General features: G+C 45.3%; 2 protein-coding genes across 3 annotated transcripts in view; both read left to right on the top strand.

The window, feature by feature from the left end:
- The window catches only part of PHOSPHO2 (phosphatase, orphan 2), a 77,362-nt gene extending 63,158 nt beyond the window's left edge, over window positions 1–14,204 (top strand). Inside the window, exon 3 of the mRNA XM_068245571.1 lies at window positions 14,189–14,204. The gene's annotated coding sequence lies outside the window, so the exon portion shown is untranslated. The remainder of the gene's footprint in view (window positions 1–14,188) is intronic.
- Window positions 1–22,949, top strand: part of KLHL23 (kelch like family member 23) — a 53,438-nt gene extending 30,489 nt beyond the window's left edge. For both annotated transcript variants that reach the window (XM_068245566.1, XM_068245567.1), the window contains exons 2-4: window positions 627–1,841; window positions 14,189–14,341; window positions 20,510–22,949. In XM_068245566.1, coding sequence (XP_068101667.1) covers window positions 627–1,841; window positions 14,189–14,341; window positions 20,510–20,820 — 1,679 coding nt within the window. In that variant the 3' untranslated portion in view covers window positions 20,821–22,949. The remainder of the gene's footprint in view (window positions 1–626; window positions 1,842–14,188; window positions 14,342–20,509) is intronic.

The following is a 22,949-nucleotide window of genomic DNA, read 5'->3' as shown; positions in this document are numbered from 1 at the left end:
AAGGGCTTGCTGGTAATGGATGGGCAGTGATATTAAAAGCCTTAAGCCTTATTTACAGTAACATAACCATAGAAGCAGAGTGCAGCTGTCTGAGGCTGTCCACAACAATAGCAGTGCATTGTGGCTGCTGCTGCTGCTATGATTCTGATGATATTCAGTAATCTGCAGTAGGGGAGGTGATGTTTGGGGAAGCTGACTAATAGCTGGCTCGCATGCCGTTGATTGATATTTTTCTATGTTGCCTACAGCACGACCATTTGAAAGCATTTTGGCAGCCAGCGCAAGGATGCCATTACTAGATGGCTGAAGCTAAATCAGATTATTCTGTAGGCTTAATAAACAAGCGATCAGATGTTCCACAGAAAAGTACACCCACCACCCGCTTTTCTGATGTCCCTGTTTTGTAGAGCGCTGCTGTTATTTTGTTTCATTCATATCCCTGTCCTGGGAAATTCATACTGCCTCTCTCATCTTGTCATCTGACCTTGCTCTTTATAAATGCACACTAGTATTAGGTATCATGTATGCCATTGCTTAACCCTTTCCCTCAGTGGGCTGCTTTGTTTTACTTTGTCTACCTCGCCATACACCTTTATGTATTGGGCATTTTTCATTTTGTGTTGTAGCCATGTCACAAAAGGACCCGGAGGATTACTGTTTTACCTACAGCGACCCAACGCACCATGTAGACTTTTTGGAATCCTTTAGAACGTTTTACAAAGAGGGTCTCTTCACAGATGTCTCCATTTCCTGTTCCTCTGGGAAGATCTTCCAGTGTCACAAAGCTGCCCTGGCTGCCTGTAGCCAGTACTTCAAGGTGATGTTCACAGCAGACATGAAGGAAAAGTCCAACAGCCACATCAAGCTTTCTGGGATTGATCAGAGCATCTTAGAGGCACTGCTGAACTATGCTTACACTGCTCAAATCAGGATCAGTGCCAAGAATGTCCAAGCTCTTCTCCAAGCTTCTGACCAGCTTCACTTTGTATCAGTCAAGGAAGCCTGTGAGCAATTCTTGGTGAGACATCTGGATGTGGACAACTGCTTGGGCATGCATTCTTTTGCAGAGTTTCATATCTGCCCAGCTTTAGAGAAGGAATCTAGAAGAATTATTGTTTCTAGGTTCCAAGAGGTTTGGACTCAGGAAGAATTTTTGGACCTCACTTTTGAAAAACTCACATACATCCTTTCCCAGAAGAACCTCAACGTCTGGAAAGAGGAGGCACTTTTGCAGCCTTTGGTTAGGTGGATTACACATGATCCTAGGAAACGTATAGAATATATCCACGACCTACTCAAATGCATTAAACTTGACATTGATGATAACTATCTCAGGTCTTCATTGGAGTTGCACAAGAAGCATTTACTAACAGAGAATAAGGTACAATCCTTAGTGTATTATGCTGTCAGGAGTCAACCACAAGAAGTGGCCAAAAGATCCACTGCCAATATGTTTGTGGTTGGGGGTTATTACTGGCATCCTTTGTCAGAGGTACATGTGTGGGATCCAGAAAGTAACAACTGGATTCAGGGGGCAGATATGCCAGATCATACCAGGGAGAGCTACAGTGCCACCAACTTAGGACCTCATATTTATATAACTGGAGGCTACAGGACTGATAATATAGAAGCTCTGAACACTGTCTGGATTTATAATGTAGAGACAGATGAATGGACAGAAAGTTGTCCCATGATCCATGCAAGGTACTATCACTGCTCAGTCACTCTGGCTGGTTGCGTTTATGCTTTAGGTGGATATAGGAAAGGAGCTCCAGCACAGGAAGCTGAATTTTATGATCCTCTAAAAAAACTTTGGTTTCCCATTGCTAACATGGTAAAAGGTAAGTAGTTGATGTCACGGTGGCTTACCCTGAGCTCTTTTGCTTTCAGGTTGTTTTACCCTTCTAAACATTTGCTGAATGACAGATGAACTATATGATCTAATTAGCAGAGCCAGCAAGGCTATGGATGCCATAGAACCTTCCCAGTCGTCTCTGTGTCTTCGTTCCCCTGCTGTCCCCGTTCAGAATTGCCGCCTCTGGGAGCCGAAGCACTCATGTCTCCGAGTGCTTCTGAGGACAGGCAGCTCCGTATTGCGCGAGCGCGCACTCATGCATGTGCAGTACTGAGCCGCCCGTCTTCAGACAGTGTTTCTGAAGCCTTCCTAAGATTCCCGAATGCGTATTCAACCAGTTGGTCGAATAATTTCAACAGGGGTGACAGTGCTGGAGCGAGGGCGCTGAGAGAGGATCGGGACGGCTCCATGAGATCCAGATCTTCATTGGTGAGTATCTGACTTTTTTTTTTTTTTACTTTTAGGAACAATCAATGAAATGCAAATATTTCCGAGTTCATGCAGGATTATGTGCATTTTTATGCAAATAAATGCAGCTTGAAAATGGACCAATCATTTTAAATCTTGGTGGGACTAAATTGGTCCATTTTCAAGCTGCATACACTTGCATACAATTTTCATAATCCTGCATGAACTCGCAAATATTTGCATCTCATTGAGCCTCCCTAGTTACTTTAAGACTGAGCAGAGAAGAGCACTCAGGTGTATGCGCCAGCTTTCTAAAACAGTTGAGCAATAAGCTCTCTGAAAGCGAATATGCTTCTCTATATATTCTGAACAAGCTCTGGTCTTTCAGTGACCGCATCTGAGTTCTGTAGGCATTGGAGATTTACAATCATAGGTTTTCTCACTCTCATCCCTAGAGGCCACTGTTTGGTGGATAAGAGATTATTTTTGTATTATTATTAATGATTTATACAGCGCCACATATTCTGTGGCGCTGTATAAAGCAAGAAACAAATATGGGGTACCAAAATAATACAGACAATGGTATTCACCAATACACTAAACAAAAGCCTACAATCTAAGGAATGGGGGAAACAAGAGATGGGTTAGTATACAATATTCATACATAGAGGCAGTGTGTTTTAGGTTATCTGGTAGGACTACAACTTGGCCAGAGTTCAAAAGGTGAACTGGTCTAAGGTAGAGCATATGCTTGATGGAAAAAGTGAGTTTTGAGGGCACGTTTAAAGATACCAAAGGTTAGAGAGTGACAGATGTGTTGTGGAAAGGCATTCAAGAGGAGAGGTGAAGCATGTGTGAAATCTTGTATACGTAAATGTAAGGAGGTGATTCTAGAGGAGAACAATAGACGGTCATGTGCAGATCTGAGATTGTGGTTGGTTTGGTATCTGGAAACTAGTGAGGAGATGTACAGGGAAGGGAGATTGTGGAGATCTTTGTAAGTTAGAGTTTGCACTGCATCCTCTGGTTAATTGGTAGCCAATGAAGATGAGGAACTCATCTGCTATACTGTAAATACTGTCATATAATGGCGGTGGGAATTAGAAGCAGATGGGCATCAAGAAAGCTCATGGGGGCTGCAGAACCAGCAGCTCTGCGTATTTATCCTAACTTCTCTATTAAAACTACTGGGGCATATTTACATTCAGGGGGTTACTGTAAAGCAGTGTAGATTAGCAGAAGTAGACTTATAGGGTGTTAAACACATTTTAAATTGTTATTTGTTGTTTATATGTCTGGTCTTGCCCTGTAGCAGCAGATTGTACTTGTGCTCTAGAACTGCTGTAAGCTGTGCTGGCAGTTTACTTCTCCCTCTACTAACCCTAGAAATGTCCCAGTTCTATTCATGGCTGCATGTCATCATTACAGATTTGTCTGTGATCTGAATCCCGTATCTCTGTTGTTATCTGCTTATGAGGTCTGAGTAGATCAGTGCTGATTGCATTCCATCCTTATTGTTTCTGCCCATATCACTAATCAGGCCTGGCACACAGCAGATCACAGATGTGTAAATAATGCTGGGATACATCCTAAGCCATGGACAGCAGTGGGGGAAAATCAATGCAATTTTCCAACAAGCAAACAATACTAAAATAAGAGTTTTAACCTCCTTAGCGGTATGCCCGACACTGTGGCGGACATAACAGCGTTGTCACTCTCTTGCATGCTCACGCATGCACAGTACGGAGTCGCCCGTCTTTGCGATCACTCTGTCTCCCGAAGACTTCCAAAGCCTCCAGCGGGGGCAGATTGGAACGAGGTGACAGCACTGGAGCAAGGGGACCGTAAGAGGAGCAGGGAGGCCGTACAGGACCCAGAGCCTTCACTCTCCACAGGGGAGTATCTGTTTATTTTTCACTTAACATTAGCTTTAAAGCTAATGGTTCCCGATTAGTAAAAAAAAAAAAAGCCAGCTACTTACCTAAGGAGAGGGAAAGCTCTGTGTCCTAATGAGCCTTCCCTCTCCTCTCCCCATGCCCTCGTTGCAGCGGCTGCTCCCTCGTTCACATCCCCGCCACGGGGGACTTCGGCAGTCTTCAGGAGCCGAGTCCTCCCGAAGTCAGGCGGCTCCATACTGCGCATGTGCGATGACGCGATAGAGGGCGCTCGCGCGTGCGCAGTTTGGAGCGGCCCGCCTTCGGGAGCACTCGGATTCCCGAAGACTGCCGAAAGCCTCCCTTCGGCGGCGGAAGTAGCAGTATTTGACCAATTTAGTCAAATACTGCTACGTTTGAGCCAGCTCTGGAACGGGCACCGGGAGAGGAGCGGGAAGGCTCTATAGGACTCTGAGCCTTCCCTCTCCTTAGGTGAGTATCTGGCTTTTCTTTTTCTAACATGGTTCCCATTCTCTTTACACTACAAATGTTTAGACCAGAGGTGGCAAACTTGAATTGGGCTAAAATTGAACACTGGGACCAAGTTGCCAAACTCAATGTCTAGAGCCAACACCCTCTTTTATAAAGTTCCCTGATGTCTAGTGCCCCCCTTCTCTATACTGCTCCCTGGTGTCTAGTGGTCCTTTCTCCCCTATTCTGTTCCCTGGTGTCTAATGCCCCCCCTCTCTCCCTTATACAGTTCCTTGGTGTTTAGTGTTTTCCACCTCCCTTTCCCCTATAGATTCCCTGCTGATTTAGGCCTTAAAGGGACTCCGAGCAGTGCAGAAACTATGGAAATATGTATATAATTTTAAAGCTCTCTTTCTCCTCTTTCCAATGATATATAAACCACCGCCCTACACCTTTTAGTTTTCGCTATTTTCGTGATCGAAATTGCAGCGGCCGCGACTTTGATTACGAAAATAGAGAAAGATAAAAGGCGTAGGGTGATGATTTAGGTGGCGTCAGAAAGAGGAGAAAGAGAGCTTTAAAATGATATCCATCTTTCCATAGTTTCTGCACTGCTCGGAGTCCCTTTAAAGGGCAACTGAATTGAGAAGAATATGGAGGATGCCGTATTACACAGGGCGACTTTTTCCTCAAAGTCAGCAGCTCCATTCAGCAGTATGGAGCTGCTGACTTTAGGAAAAAGTCGCCCTGTGTAATACAATGTAACTATGGAAAGATGGATATCATTTTAAAGCTCTCTTTCTCCTCTTTCTGACGACCCCTAAATCGTCATCCTACGCCTTTTAGTTTTCTCTATTTTCGTGATCAAAGTCGCGGCCGCGGCAATTTCGATCGCGAAAATAGCGAAAACTAAAAGGCGTAGGGCGGTGGTTTGTTTATCATTGGAAAGAGGCGAAAGAGAGCTTTAAAATGATATGCATCTTTCCATAGTTTCTGCACTGCTCGGAGTCCCTTTAAAGGGCAACTGAATTGAGAAGAATATGGAGGATGCCGTATTTATTTCCTTTTAAGCAATGCCAGTTGACTGGCAGCCCTACTTTGGCTGCAGTTGTGTTTGAATCACACAGAAAACAAGCATGCAGCTAATCTTATCAGATCTGAAAATGATGTCAGAAACACCATATCTGTTGTATGCTGGTTCAGGGTCTATTGCCAAAAGTATTAGGGCTCATTTCTATTACACATGGTACAATGTGGTGCTATTACCACACCGCATACAAACTGCATTTAGTGTTAGTCAATAGAACCTTTTCCATTGACGCAAATTTCCGGTCACGATGTGATGCAGTGCGGCTAAATGTATGAACAGCATGCTGCAGTTTTCTGCAATTCACATCCAGGTCCCATAGGGATTGTATAGAGCCACACCAAGCCGCATCGCGGCGCGACCGGATGTGCCTGCAGGTATGTGCGGTGTAAAAATCGCACAGCACGGCAGCAATGCGGCCAGTGGAAATGGGCCCTTAGAGGCAGCAAGATAGCCAGGCCACTGGTATTGCTTAAAAGAAAATAAATATGGCAGCCTCCATATTCTTCTCACTTCAGTTCTGCTTTAACCTCTAGTATAGCTTCGCTGATGGTCTGGAATGGGCCAAACATAGTGCAGAGTGGGAAATCCACTTGCTGGCCAAAGTTGATGGCCCTGAAGGCCAGATTTGACCCATGGGCCAGCCTTTGACATGTATGGTTTAGATCAGCCTTTCTCAACCTTTTTTGACCCGAGGAACACTTCGAAAAATTTACAAATCTCGGGGAACCCTCGACAAGTATATATTTTTTCCCTTATATTAAAATTGGACCCATTTCCTCTCTATAGTATGGCACCTGTGCCCTCTTTATTTAGTGTGGCCCGCTATGTCCCCCATAACAGGTATGGCCCCCTTTGTCCCACTTGTTAGCAGTTATGGCTCCCATATGCCCTTATTAACAAGTGTGGCCCCCATTTGTGTGGCTGCTTTGTCTCCCCAGTTTGTTTGGCTGCTATGTCCCCCTTGTTTGTGGGACTGCTTTGTCCCCCGTTTCTGAGGCTACTATGCCCCCTCGTTTGTGTGGCTTCTTTGTCTGTTTGTGTGCTGCTTTGTCCCAACTTTCTGTGGCTGCTTTTTCCCCCCCTTTCTGTGGCTGCTTTGTCCACCTTTCTGTGGCTGCTTTGTTCCTTTGTGTGCTGCTGTCCCCCCTTTCTGTGGCTGCTTTGTTCATTTGTGTGCTGCTGTCCCCCCTTTCTGTTGCTGCTTTGTCCGTTTGTGTGCTGCTGTCCCCCCCTTTCTGTGGCTGCTTTGTCCGTTTGTGTGCTGCTTTGTCCACCTTTCTGTGGCTGCTTTGTCCGTTTGTGTGCTGCTTTGTCCACCTTTCTGTGGCTGCTTTGTCCACCTTTCTGTGGCTGCTTTGTCCCCCCTTTCTGTGGCTGCTTTGTCCACCTTTCTGTGGCTGCTTTGTCCCTTTGTGTGCTGCTGTCCCCCCTTTATGTGGCTGCTTTGTCCGTTTGTGTGCTGCTGTCCCCCCTTTCTGTGGCTGCTTTGTCCGTTTGTGTGCTGCTGTACCCCATTTCTGTGGCTGCTTTGTCCGTTTGTGTGCTGCTGTACCCCATTTCTGTGGCTGCTTTGTCCGTTTGTGTGCTGCTGTCCCCCCTCTCTGTGGCTGCTTTGTCCCCCGTTTATGTTACTGATTTAGTCATTGGTGTTAGTGCAGGGGAAAAAAAACATACTTACCATCTGACGTCCTTTCCTCCTTGAGTCGCTGATCGCGGCTCGCAGACTAAATGTAAACGCAGGAGACGTTTGTCTCCTTTGTTTACATTCAACGGCGCTGCTGCGCAGCAGCGCCGTAAGGCAGATCGACGATCTGGGGATTGCCGCCATGTGACAGAGGACATCCTGTCACAGGCTGCACAGGACGGATAGCGTCCTGTGCAGCCCGATCACCAGGAGGGAGGGGGGGAATTTCGCCGCGGAGGGGGGGCTTTGAGGTAAAACACTATATACCTGAAAATAAAAGTATGAGAATATTTTCTTTGCTGCTAATCTTCCAGTAATTAGTCATAGTACACAACCAATTCACTATATCATATTTTTTTTTTGCTTCAGTGTCTCTTTAAGGGGGGGGGGGGGGGGGTAAAGGCTAGGTCTTCAAGTGGTTAAATATCATCAGACTCATACCAATATAAAAAGTTTTTGTCCTTATTTAAGCCCTTGTCCACTGCTTTGAACCAATTTATAGATTTTGTTTCTGCTATTAATCGATCACTTGACGTTTTGAAGCCACCCTTCAGGGCAGTGATACGAAGATCATACATGCTGTGTCCGTTGGAGGTTTCAAGATACAGACAGGAATAGGGTACATTTTTGGTGTACATGTAATTAAGGTGACATGCAATTTGGGCACAGGGTAAAGCCGAAAAACCGCTCACGCTGCTCCTGCAAAAGTCCCGGCGGCGTTAATTACTATTTCCCCTCCAGGCAGCTATGGACTGTGGGATAAGCAGTAATTTGGCTGCCGAACTACTGTTTTTATCGTAATTTGTCTGTTGACTGCCCCCAAATTGCTGCCTGAGCGGCGCTATAACTGTAATTCCCATTACGGCCTATGGCAGTGTCTGGTGCACCAACGTTTCTAGCACCGTTTTTGCCTGACTCCGATTTTGGACATCGATCCAACAAAAGTTGATTTGGGTAAAACGTGTGACATAAATTTCTAGTAAACTTTTGTAACTCTTAGGTTTCTTCTTCAGGTGTGTTCCAGTACCGGTTCAGGAAGGTACAGAACCAGATGTTACATGTGGGCCAGATGTTACACATGGACTATACCTCATTAAGTTCATTTGGTGATGCTGCAGGGTTGGATTATTGCATAGATCACTTAAAGGAAACCTAAAGCAAATGAAAGAAAATCAGTTTACCTTACTTGGGGCTTTTACCAGCCGCCTGCAGCCGTCCTGTGCCCACGCTATTGCTGAGCGATGCTCCAGTCCCTTGCAGCACCCCTCTTTCGGCAAAGCAAGCAAGTTGATGGGAGCAGTAGAGATTTGCCCTGTCCACGGGAGTGCAATTAGGAGGCGCGCGGACCGGGAGCGCGCATCCAAAAGATAGAGGAGAACTGCAGGTAACAGGAACATCATGGCGTGACGACGAGGGCACAGTATGTCTGCGGGGGCTGGTTGAAGCCACTATTGCCAAATAATGTAAAATTTAAAATACATGTAAACACATACAAATAAGTACTTGTTTCCCAGAGTAAAATGCTCCATAAATTACTTTTCTCCTATGTTGCTGTCACAGTAAATAATAGAAATCAGACAGAACCGACAGGTTTTGGGCTAGTCCTCTCCTCATGGGGATTCTCAATATGGTATTTATGCTTTCTAAAGACACTCCTTGTGTGACACGACTGTCCCCCTGGGGGACAAGAGAGCGATCGGCTCTCATAGGCAGAAGCCTATGAGAGCCGATCGCCAGGATTGGCCGGCTGGGAGGAGGGAAGGGTTTGTTAAAAAAAAAAAAAAAAAGACAAAGAGTAAAAAAAAAAGCAGAAAAACACACAAATCTTTATATAAAAATAAATAAACAACTGGGGGACGATCAGACCCCACCAACAGTGAGCTCTGTTGGTGGGGGGAAAAGGGGGGAGGGGAATCACTCGTGTGCTGTGTTGTGCAGCCCTGCAGCTTGGCCCTAAAGCTGCAGTGGCCATTTTAGTGAAAATGAGCCTGGTCTTTTTTTTATTACTTTATGTTCCCTTTAAGGCACCAATAAATAGTACAATATTTTCCGTAGCAAGCAAGTAGCAAGCATTCAATCTTTGATTTTTATTATCAAATAGTACCCTTTGAAGAGGGTGCATGATCAAGTTGGATACTCTAGGGGGAGGACTCTGTCAGAGATTTACAATCTAAAGGGATGAAGTAGGGACACACTAGGTAAGGGTTGCAAATTAGGGGAGGGGAAAACTGTACACAAAATGGGAGGAAGCATCCCAGTGTAGTATGCAATGGGTAATGACAGTCTAAAAACAGTCTTACCTGAGGTAAGAGATTTAAAGATAATTTTATTGGACACAGTGCAGCTGCATAAGGCACTTCCAGTCCGTGCGCGCGCATCTGCATAAGGCACTCCCAATCCTTGCGCGCAGCTGCATAAGGCACTTCCAGTCCACGCGTGCAGCTGCATAAGACCCTCCCAGTCCGCGCGTGCAGCTGCATAAGGCACTTCCAGTCCACGCGCGCAGCTGCATAAGGCACACCCAATCCTTGCGCGCAGCTGCATAAGGCATTCCCAATCCTCGCGCGCAGCTGCATAATGCACTCCCAATCTGCGCGGGCAGCTGCATAAGGCCCTGTACTGTACACCTGAGGAAGCAGGAAGGTCCCAAGAAATGCATCATCTTTTTCTGTGTCTAATAAAATTATTATCTTTAAACCTCTTACCTCAGGTAAGACTGTTTCATTACCCATGTTTACCTAGTGCAAACTACATTGTGGTGGCGTACGTTAAAAAAGGGCGCCGGGAAAAAAGGGCGCAGGGTTTTAAAAGATAATCACGAATAACGTTTAAAAAAAATTGTGTTATATTTCGTTTAAAAATAATGTTTTATAAAGTTATAAATCATTAAATAATGTGTATAAAATCGGCAATTTTAAAAACGTTAATCTTCCCTGTTTAAAAATTGAAATTTATAATAACGTTTTATAAAACATTAATAAGAATTTTACTAAAGCTATACCTAACCCTACTCTCACACAGAACCCTCCCTGTACCTATCCCTAACCCCTAGACCCCCCTGTTGGTGCCTAACCCTAAGACCCCCCTGTTGGTGCCTAACCCTAAGACCCCTCTGGTGGTGCCTAAACCTAAGACCCCCCTGTTGGTGCCTAACCCTAAGACCCCCCTGTTGGTGCCTAAACCTAAGACCCCCCTGTGATAAGCATTAATAACGTTTTAAAAAAATATGGTGCGGTTTTTCGTTTAAAAATGAAAAAAAAAATTTAAAAAAAAAATTGTACGGTTTTTCGTTTAAAAGTAATGTTTTAAAAAATATTGTACTGTTTTTCGTTTAAAAATAATGTTTTAAAAATTATAAATCATTAAATAATGTGTAATCATGAGAAACAGTTATAAAACATTAAAAGTCTCCGGGCGCCGCTTTTAAAACGTTATTTTTCTCCGGCGCCCTTTTTTCCTGTTGGGCGCCGATTTAAACGATATTTATTATGGGAGTGAATGGCGGCGCCCTTTTTGTCCACCTGCCTCATGCGCCCAAATTTCCTGCTTCCATTGTGGTGCCCCATCCTGTTTTGTGAAAAGAAAGGGTAAACCTGTCTATATTTCTTACTTTCTGTGTCAGTGGGTTTGATTTACCCTCACTTTTTATGTCCCAGTGCCGAGACATTACTCATATAAACAGAGTGTCGAGCAGACAAATTAAGTATCTCAGATGAGAGATAATTATTTGCTTTATTAAACACAGTATTCTGTGAGTCACACAATTATGATATAGTTTGCTGCAATGTTATTTACTGATTTACCGGTGGAATGTTTTGTGCCTGGGGTTGAATATGCACTATAAAGCTATTGCTGTTGATTTCTCTGGCACCACACAGAAGCAAAGGAATGAATGGGTATTTTGTATTTCAAGCTGCCACCTTGTTTTCCTTGTAAAGACAGAACAATACAGGAAACTCCACAAGATTACTAGTACAACACATTCTGCCTCCCAAGCCTTTGCTTAAAGGAGTTATCAGGCAAACTAGCCCAAATGGGCTTTACTCACCTGGAGCTTTCTCCAGCCCCTTGCAGCCGACTGTCCCACGCCGACCGCTCCGCTCCCCGCCGCCGTCCGATCTCGCTGCTCGTTATTCATGCCAACCGCGGGGTCAGCCTTACTGTGGCTGCGCGAAGCACCGCTGTCAATCATGGCCACGTGGGCTGCGGCAAACTGCGAAGGCAAAATAGTTCTGCGCCTGCGCAGTTCGCCGCAGCCTATGTGGCTGTGATTGACAGCGGCGAGACGCGGGGAGCGGAGCGGTCGGCGTGGGACAGTCGGCTGCAAGGGGCTGGAGAAAGCCCCAGGAGAGTAAAGCCTATTTGGGCTAGTTTGCCTGATAACTCCTTTTAAAGAGGAGCTGTCAGCCATACTATCTCAGAAAACAACAAACACATATATAAGTAGATAAATACTTGCTCTACTTACATAACATATGTATTGCCCTGTCCACTTCGTGATTTTAGTAATTTTTCTACAGTAAAAAAAAGAGAAAATCCTTCTTAGCATTTTACCATTTTTGAAGCTAATCCTGATGTCATTTTTCTCCCTTACTCTCCACTGCCTGATTGTGTTTGCATTGCCTGCCCTCCACTATAGAAAGTGCATTGTCTCAGCATGAGAAATATTGGCCAATCAGAGAGGAACAGAGGTGTGAGAGGGGAAAACAGGAGGGAAAGAGACTTCGGCCAATCGGGCTGCATTAGTTAAGTCTGAAGGGAAGTACAGAAGCAAAAAAGGACCACCCAACATGCCCTGCAACTTCCTTCGTGTGTACCATATTTTGTGTGTACTAAATAAGAGTCAGGTAAACTGGGGAATGATCATTTATCAACAAGAAAAGTACCGTAATAGTGATTTTAAGTTTTGGATTGCCTGGTTAGCAGCCTTATTACTTGTTTGCCAGATAAAAATAAAGAATAGTTTATTTTATTTTATGCCTGACAGTTACACTTTAAAGGGTAGCTGCACTTACATTGGCAAGTACAGTTTTGTGTTTGCCCCAAAAGTGCACTCAAAATGTAAATTGGACCTCCTGTGTAGAATGAGCTGACAGAGAGATGTGGCTGCTACCCAGTCTATTTCCACAGTTCCATCCCGCAAACAGCCACACTTACATTGTAAACAATAAATGAGTTTGCCTGGTCACCTAAAAAAGCTGGGAGATAAACCAGAGAATAGTGCTTACAATAACTGGAGCGTGATTTCCACAGCTAAAGGTGGGACTTCCGTGGCCTTTTCAGGCCTCCAGTGTCATAGCTATCTAAGGCTATGACAATGGAAGCCCCATCCCATCTGGGATAAGCCACACCTCATATCAAAAAGCCCAGCTCCAGTCAACTGTATGTCAATATTGTAGCCTCATGTCTACTTTCCAACTTCTCTTCAATAAAGCAGATAGGTCCTTATTTATATCTTGACTCTCTTATCTCTTAATAACATTAACCAACATGAGCATGAGTTCTTGAATTGAGGAAAAAAAATGTATATTAAGCAGCCCCTCACCCAGGCATAGGGACATGCAGTGGATAGTAGGAGTGCTGGTAACAGTGTCCCCTCACCACCTCACTCTGTCCACCAGCCCCAAATATCAGCATGGAGTGCTTTGTGAGAAAGGCAGCAAATCCCTCCTATTTGCTGAGACCCTGCTAGTGGTACGGTGCATACCACTCTGACATAGTGTAAACTCAACCTAAAGCCCCACGCTCAACAGCGGTCTTTTATGCAGCACAATTATCAAACAACTTTTGTTGTGAAACAACCCAAAAAAGTTGTTTGCTATTGTTCAAACAAGTGATAAGACGTCAATCCAACTGTTGAATTGATGTCTTATCAGTCTTATCAGTTGTTTGAACAATAGCAAACTACTTTTTTGGGTTGTTTCAACTTGTTTCACAACAAAAGTTGTTTGATAATTGTGCTGCATAAAAGAGCGCTGTTGAGCGTGTGTATGAGACTTAAGGCTTCATAGTGTGTAGCTTCACCACCCTCCCCAGGGCCGGCGATACCATAGAGGCAAAGGAGACAATTGCCCCAGGGTCCCATAGCCTGTAGGGGCCCCCAGTGGCTACAAGAGGAAAAATTCTTTTTCAAAAAGACCTTATAGTTTTTGAGAAAATCGATTTTAACATTTCAAAGGAAGATAATATACATTTAAAAACTTGCCCACTTTAACGATTAATAGCAAAGCCCCCTTAAATGCTAAAAACCCCAAATGTGCAGAGTATATTAAGGGGATCATTGGGAATAAGAGGATTTTTTTATTTTCAAAAAGACCTTATAGTTTTTGAGAAAATCAATTATAAAGTTTCAAAGGAAAAAAAGTATACTTTTAAATGCGGTAAATGTCACTTTTTAGTAGCAAACCTAACGGTAGTATAATTTCACCTATATCAAAAGAAAGAGCAATGAATTTCCTGATGGAGCTTCCAGGAGGTTCATATGCAGTACGTATGGACCCCCTGGACACCCCTCCGCAGCCGCAACGCTTTGGCCAGGGATCGTTATACAGCCGCAATATGGCTGTTGGGGGGCCTCCAGGTTTATTTTGCCCTGGGGCCCCATTGTTACTAAAACCGGCCCTGACCCTCCCTGCACTACCTTCAATGCAAAATGGGACACACTAAAAAAAAAAAAAAAACTTGTCTAACTTGGTAAAATTGGGGCTATTCTGATACTTATAAATATATAGTACATACAATGGATGGATGAACAGACAGATGGGTAGATCTTCTGAATTTACATCTGATCTTATTTCTTGCAACAGGAGTTGGGAATGCCACAGCCTGTGTACTACGTGATGTCATCTATGTAAGTGGTGGTCACTATGGTTACAGAGGAAGCTGCACATATGATAAGATTCAGAGCTTTCACTCAGATACAAATGAATGGAGCATCTTATCGGTGTGCCCCCATCCAGGTAAGAAAATATGCAAGATCTACAATTATTTAATGTTAGGCCTCTTACAGATGGGAGGCTGAACTGCGTGCTTGTGGACAGTTCAGTGTCTCATCTGTGGCTCACGAGTGCGATTTGGGCGCATTAAAATTCAGCTGAATGGCAGTGTTTGTAACACCACGTGTCAGCACCTTACCTTACCTCGTAGGAGAGAACCGAGACATCACATATGAGCACGCTGTGGCCGCACTCAGATGTGATTCCATCAGTGGGACCACCTGTCTGCTGCTGGTACTGAGCGCTTGCCGGTGCAAGAGAGCAGCTGACAGGCCTCAACGTTTTATCTGAAGGGGTTCTGTGGAGGGGTTCAAACAAAAACCGACAGTTATCTGGGCTTCAATCGGCCCCCTGCAGCAGTCATATCCCACGCCGTCCTCCTACGATCCTCGGTTCCCCACCACTGGTCCCAGTCTAATCAGGCGTCTCATTAGACTGTGGGTGTCCGGCCGTGGGCGTCATTGGGAGCTTACTGCGCAGGTGCAGTACAACAAAACTTTGTACTGCGCAGTAAGCTTCCGATGACGTGCGCTGGAGCGAGCATTATTCATCTTGTTAGACCAATATTGGACCGTCGGCGAAGAACCGAGGATCGTAGGAGGACGGCACAGGACATGACCGCTGCAGGGGGCCGATAGAAGCCCCAGGTAAGTGTCGGTTTTTGTTTATTTAACCCCTCCACAGAACCCCTTTAAATATCTCAGCTGAAAAAACAGAAGAGTTTTTAAATGTAACTATAATTTTATTTAAAAATATATTGATGCAACACATATTATTGGTGTGAGCTCTGCTTTGTTCCTCTTCCCCCATCTGGATGCTGCTGTCATCAGAGCAGGATCGTCCACAAGCAAGTGCCTGGGGCCAATAGGGTGTCAAGAGGCCCACTTGCCACCTTCTGTGACTTCTCTTTACTTTAGCTTACCAAGAGAATCAAAATGGGGCACCAAATCTACTACCTTGCCTAGGGCACCATCAGGAGTGCTGCTAAGGTTCTTATGGCCCCAAGCGGCATATAATTTGTGGCAGTCAGAGGCCCCTTCTTCTGTAATAATAGGTAGCCAAAGGTGTTCTCTCTCAAAATAGGTAGCCCTCCAATATAGGTAGATAGCCATAGGTGAACTACACACAGTATAGGTAGCTACCCCCAGTATAGGTAGCCAAGGTTCCCCCCACTATAGATAGCCACCCCCAGTATAGGTAGCCAAGGTTCCCCCCCACTATAGATAACCACCCCCAGTAAAGGTAGCCAAGGTGTGTCCCCCAGTAGAGGTAGCCACCACCAGTATAGGTGCCCCCTCTCATTGGGCATTGGTGTCATTGGGGGTATGCAGCTTCCTGCTGCCTCCCCCAATACTTTCCAGATCAGTGACAAACTGAAGAGAGGAGAGCAGTGCACAGCAACCGTGATAATCACTTTAAATGCAGGAAATGAGCAATGACCTCACATCCGCATCTGAAGAGTACTTCATGGTTACTACACCACAACTCTTTCCGCTGTTCATGTTGCCACTGATTTGCAGGTCTGTGAGTGTAAGGGACAGGGAGGCAGCAAGAAGCTACATACCCCCACTGAGACCAATAGAATATGGACAAGCAGCGGCAGCAATACAAGTCACAGACAGGGTGGCACTGGCAGTATGGGAGGCCCCTGCTGTGGGTGAGGCCCCAAGCGACTGCTTGGTTCGTATTGGCCAAGCTGCACCCCTGGGCACCATTACATCTTAACCCATCTCTGGCTGTCATTGTGCTGTGAGTAACTAGGGGGCCTCTGCCTCTGTATTTCCTGTGCTTCCTGGTGTGATGAAGTTACACAGAGCAGTTGCAGCAGGAGAAGGTGGTCTAGATTCTGTAAGTCTTATTTATTACCAAGCATCTGATCTCTGTAGACGTGGGGATGCTGCATTATGATAGGAGGCACTATACCTGAGGACTCCATAATTGGGGGTTCTAAAGCTGAGGGCACTGTAACTAAAGATACTATAACCATGGATACTATAACTGGGGGGACTATAAATGTGCAAACGGTAACAGGGCATGGCGACTGGATACAGTGCAACTGAGAGCACTGTCACTGGAGACACTATAACTGAGGGCACTGTAACTAAAGACACTATAACCATGGATACTATAACTGGGGGGACTATAAATGTGCACAAGGTAACTGAGGGCATTGCAACTGGACACAGTATAACTTAGAGCACTGTCACTGGAGACACTATAACTGAGGGCACTGTAACTAAAGACACTATAACCATGGATACTATAACTGGGGGGACTATAAATGTGCAAACGGTAACAGGGCATGGCGACTGGATACAGTGCAACTGAGAGCACTGTCACTGGAGACACTATAACTGAGGGCACTGTAACTAAAGACACTATAACCATGGATACTATAACTGGGGGGACTATAAATGTGCACAAGGTAACTGAGGGCATTGCAACTGGACACAGTATAACTGAGAGCACTGTCAAGGGAGACACTATAACTGAGGGCACTGTAACTAAAGACACTTTAACCATGGATACTATAACTGGGGGGACTATAAATGTGCACAAGGTAACTGAGGGCATTGCAACTGGACACAGTATAACTGAGAGCACTGTCACTGGCGACACTATAACTTATAACAATGTAACAGGAGATTCTGTAACTAGGAACACTGTAACGAAGGACGCTGTAACTGGGAGAACAATAATGAAAGGCACAATATAACTGAGGCCATAGTATCGAATATGGGCACTAATAAGCACCACTATAATGAAAAGGGTATTTTGATGAGTGGCAGCATAAAAAAGGGGGCACCGGTGGTGGACACTGGACAGTCAAGGGGACCACTTTAATGAGGGGAACTATGATACAGTTTTCTTATTGTTCAATATAATACATTTTTTGCTCTCCTGAACATTTCAGTGTATGTTGTGTAAAAATCATAATTCTATTTTGTCAGCACTCCTTAAAGTGAACCAGAGATGGTTCACCAGCACTTATTTACTGTATACTTACCCGGAGCTTCCTCCAGCCCCATGAGCAGGGCTGAGTCCATCACTGTCCTTCTCAGCCCCTCCGTTAAGCCGCTATGACTCCCAGTAATCAGGCAGTTGCCGCCTTCTGAGCATGCGTGGCTCAGCTGCACATGCACCCCTCGCCTCGCTCCTGTCCCCTGGAATGTTCTGCGCCTGTGCAGTACTACTGCGTAGGTGCAGAACGCTCCAGGGGACTGTAAGCGTGGTGGAGGCATGCGCACGGCTGAGCCACGCATGCGCAGAAGACCGCGACTTACCGGATCAACGGCAGTCGTAGTGCCAAAACGGAGGGGTCGAGGAGAATGGCATGGGATTCAGCACTGCTCATGGGGCTGGAGAAAGCCCTGGGCAAGTATAAATTAAGCCTAGTGTATCATCTATGGTACACTTTAAAGAGGAACTGTAGTGAAAATAACATAATGAATAAAATTGCTTATTGTTTTACTATATTCACTTCAATTATTCAGTCATTGTTTTCCCATTGTAAAATAATTTCTCTCCCTGATTTACTTTCCTAAATGTATCACGGGTGGTGACATCTTTAGTGCTGCCAGGTGATCTGTATGGAATATTTGTTACTGAGAGTTCTATGCACAGAGGGAGATACTGCTTGTTTGAAAGCTGAAATCAGATGTTATTTCACACAATGCAATGAGGTTCATAGGCAACAAACTGTCAGGACGAGTCCCTCGCTGTCCTCCCGGGTGCCTCCGTTCAGCCCGTCAGTCCCGGTAATCCTGTTTAGTCGTGCGGCTGAACCAGATTACCGGGACTAATTGCGGCTGAACAGAGGCACCCAGGAAGACGGCGAGGGACATATCCGTGCTCATGGGACTGGAGGAAGCCCTGGGTAAATATAACATCTCTTTATCCCGGCCATCTCTGGTACACTTTGAGGTTAACTACAGTGAAAACTGCATGAAAAAAATAGTTATTTTGGAGGTCAGTGCTGGTCTAATAAGACAAACTGACAGAGTAAAGTAAGCAGATCTTGTGTTCATTTTAGAAAAGCCATCCTTCACATTAAATAACCAATGGGAGGTTTTAAAACTTAGAGTGACCCTTAAAAAAAATCTGTAACTAAAATAAGTTCCCCTGGGGGGTTCTCACCTCGGATGGGGGAAGCCTCTGCATCCTAATGAGGCTTTCCCCGTCCTCGTGTCCCATGGCGGCAGCGATAAAGCTCCCCGAATGGCGGGGATGTAAATATTTACCTTCCTGGCTCCAGATAGGCGGAAATAGCCGATGGCTGTCAGGCTGCTCTACTGCACAGGCGCAAGTCTCCTGTGCCTGCGTAGTAGTGCAGACCTGACAGAGATCAGCTATTTCCATCTATTTCCGTGCTGAGAGCCGCAACAGCGCCGCCTGCTGGAGCCAGAAAAGGTAAATATTGCACAGCCTGACAAATTGTTCCGTGAGCTGCAGCGAGACCACCGTGGGACGCAGGAGGACGGGGAAAGCCTCAATAGTCTCTTTAAAGAGAAACAAAAGAGGAACACAGAGAGCACAGTGTAGTGTAGTATGTACTGGTAATAAATGTATTGATTATTAAACAAGTATCGTTATACTCACAAGCATGAGTTACCTCTAAGGCAACCACTGTAAAGGCAGGTGGGGAGATTAAACCTGACCCCACTCAGGAGTAAGAAGTTGCTCTCCATAGATCAGAAAAATTGATTACCCCCCTCCACCAAGGGTGGACTCGTACTATGTTGCAGTAAACAGAGGCGCCAGTAGGATAAAAGTTGTTAAAAAGTTTAAAAGTAGAGGAGGCAGTGGTGGTTTTACCTCCTCAAAGTAGACACAAAAACAGTATTGACATTATATTAATAAAGCATATTTTATTTCCATACTCCTGGGCTCAATACAACGCGTTTCACAGGCATGACCTTGCTTCATCAGTCAAAACGGATGGAGTATATAGTTGTGGGTCAGAGACAGTAGGCTTTCAGTATAACATACATTGCATGAATTTGGACAATAAACAGGCCTCCTTATTGCCTGATGAAGCAGGGTCATGCCTACTAAACGCGTTATGTGTATATGTATATCTATAAAAAAACAACCTTTTAACCTATCACATTGTTAGTTGGTGTGGTTATAGAGAATGGCAGTTGGTGCTGTCTAGTTTTTTTTCTTGTCTGCCAGTAGTAAAGATGATGACATACATGTTCATTGTGGATCAAACAACATAATGTATTTATTTATATTTCCCCCCTGCTACTATTTATCAATAAAGTTCCTTTTTAAGAGAAAATAAACTGATAAGATAAACCATTCTATATATCCCCCTTCTCCTAAAATGATTTTTAGTTATGCCACAGTTTTATGTTATGTTTAAAAAGTTAAAAAAGTAGATTTTTGTTTGGTCTCTGCTCAATGACACAGTTTGTCCCATATCTCAGAGTGCTAAAATATATGAGCTATTTACTTTTGTATGTATCCCCTGCTCCCAGAACCCCAGTTCGACTGTAATTCCTTATCAGTGAGGGATGCTATAGTCCGAGTGGGTCCCAACTAGAGAGAAACTGTCAGTTGCATAGCTGAATATTAACTTTTTACAGGCAGAAAAAGAAGATAAGAAACGCAACACAAATCCTACCTAATAATAGACAAGTGTCCTTGCGCACACTGTCTCTGTGTCACTGGGTCCGTGCTTTTTGCTACTGCACATGTGCACAGCACGGACCCAGACAGTCGTTGGAACTTGAGGACGGAGCCAGTGAGCTGGGTGTGCATGTGCGCGGGCGGACGCGTGCGCATGAGCGGCGGGTGCGTGTGCTGTCAAAAAAAAAAAAAACAGGCAAAAAAAAAAATATCACGGAGAGATTTGCAGCAGCTCCTGCATATAACTCACTCAGGCTTGGGATTAGCACTTTAAGGTGTGGATTTCCCCTTCTGAGCCTGACTCGGGATTACCACTAGGGAGGTTAAGGATCCCTTTAAAGGGGAGGAGGGGAGTGTCCTCTTTAAACCATTAGCCACTATAGTAAATAGATTACTATATTTCAGAAAGAAAAGCTTTTGTCATCACGCAGTTCAAAGAACACAGACAATTGTTTTGCATAATTATCAGTGCTGAGAATGTTTCATTATTTCCCACAGAGTATGGATTGTGTTCGGTGGCTCTACATAACAAGCTATACCTGGTTGGAGGTCAGACCACGACTACGGACTGCTATGACCTGGAGAACAATGAGTGGCTGGAGCTTTCACCAACCATGGAGAGGAGAATGGAATGTGGAGCCATTGTCATGAATGGATTCATTTACATCACGGGTGGTTACTCCTGGTCTAAAGGCACCTACTTGCAAAGTATAGAGAAGTACAACCCAGAAACTGATAAATGGGAACTGGTGGGAAATCTTCCCAGCCCCATGCGTTCCCATGGCTGTGTCTGTGTGTATAACGCGTAGCTGTGCCTATAGTATGTATGCTCAGGTCTCCGGGGCCAATGTGGTCCCAGATCATTCCTTCTGTGGCCTATATGCAAGCATCCTGAACAGCATAGTTGTCCTCTAAAAGGGAACCTAACCCCTCAATTCATTCTGTAATTGACACCATGTGTGTAATTGACACCATGTGTGTAATTGACACCATGTGTGTTAGCATAGGCTAACTGCACCTCCCCTGGCCCGGCGTCTGGCGTTCATCTGAACAAGGTCTGTGTCCCAAAAAACAGTGGTCGGCGGGGTCAGCACAGCTGCAGTATGTCCACAGGGGTTTGCACGCACTCCCGTGGGAAGACGTAGCCAGCGTGCATGCCTTATGACCCAGACATACTGCGCACACATGTCCGTTTGGGCACCTGTGACTGGCCGCACCAGCTACGTCTTTCTGGGGGGAGTGTGTGCATACTTCCGCAGACATACTGCAACTCCACCGATCCTGCTGACCACTGCTTTGGACTGGGATCTTTTAACCGCAGTGTTAACCCTTCCCCCTAAAGTCCAGGCCATTTTAGTTAAATAGGCCACTGCAGCTTTAAGGCCAAGCTACAGGGCCGTAAAACTCAGCACACAAGTGATTCCCCCCCCCTTTTCTGCCCACCAACACAGCTTTCTGTTGGTGGGGTCTGATCACTCCCCCAATGTTTGTTTGTTTGTTTGTTTTTATAAATATTTATTTATATTATTTTTAAATAAAATGTTTGGTTTTTTTAAATTATTATTTTTACTACCCTCCCTCCCTTCCCCGCCAGCCTTTCAGCGAGATCGGCTGTGATAGGCTTCAGCCTATCACAGCGGATCGCTTCCCTGTGTCCCAGGGGGACAGCCGTGTCACATGACTGTCCCCAGTAAAGCGCTGCTGCAGATCACAGCGCTGTACTACCCTAATAGACATCAGTTTCGCCATCTAATAGTCTCCCGAGTGGCGACCGCCGCTCAGAGACTGAAGGCGGAGCCTTTTAAGCAGGAGATGCGCGTGCAGCCTGCGCGCAATCTCCTGCTAGCCCCATACACAGCCGTTCACGCCAATCAGTGTGGAGCGGTCCTGTGGCTGCCGCACTGCTCACGCCAATTGGCGTGGAGCAGTCGGCAAGTAGTTAATGATGAACGGAGACAGACGCCGAGCCACAGAGGTGTGGTAAGTCTATGTGCATCTCCCCCCACACACATGGAGTCAATTACAGAATTAATTAGGGGCTAAGGACTAAGGTATCCTTTAAAGCAGAGTTCCCCAACCCTGTCCTCAGGGCCCACCAACAGTACGTGTTTTGCAGGAAACCACAAACTTGCACCAAAGCTAATTAACTAGCTATTTCTACAAAACATGCACTGTTGGTGGGCCCCGAGGACAGGGTTGGGGAACACTGCAAAGGCTGCATGTGCCTGTGAACAAATGCTTAAATTTAAAGATCTCATGTGCCAAGCATCCAGATACTTGAGGCCACAGTCAGGCACATTTGATGAAGCATCCTAAAAGATTACAGAGGCAGTGTTATACTCTGTACAAGAAGACTTTCCCTCCCATGTGTGCAGGTTCCTTGTCCCCTAACAGTACAAAGCTGAACTCTATGGTGAGTAGGCCACACATCCTCCCAGGGTTTGTGACACTTCCCCTTACCTTCTAATAGGCTCCAGTGATTAATTAAAAGTGGACCTGACCTCTTGCACAGGGCAGGAAAACATAGAGAAATGTACTCTGTAGGTATTTAGAATGTTTAGTCTGTCTAATTACCCCCTCATCAGTGACTAAACACAAGTTGTAATTTGCTCCCACAACTGTGTCAGCTGACTACCACAGCAGAGACCTCATAGGTAAACACAGGATGTTAACAATATGTCTGCTTCCATGAATTAGGAAGTAGACACACTGCAGATTTAGGCTGCTTACACACTAAGACGTTACAGGCGCACGTTAGTGCGCCTGTAACGCTCCCCCAACGCACAGCAATGTAACACAAGTGGGCTGTTCACACAGCCCACGTTGCGTTACATGTAACGCTGCACGTTCGGTGCAAAGTGCAGCATGCTACGGCGTTGGAGCGGCTATAGCCGCGTTAGACTGTTTGCACATGCGCAGTGGGGGGCGGAGAGGAGGC

The sequence above is a fragment of the Hyperolius riggenbachi genome, chromosome 7, assembly GCF_040937935.1.
Source record: "Hyperolius riggenbachi isolate aHypRig1 chromosome 7, aHypRig1.pri, whole genome shotgun sequence".
Lineage (NCBI taxonomy): Eukaryota > Metazoa > Chordata > Amphibia > Anura > Hyperoliidae > Hyperolius > Hyperolius riggenbachi.
This window is presented reverse-complemented; position numbering and strand designations above follow the sequence as displayed.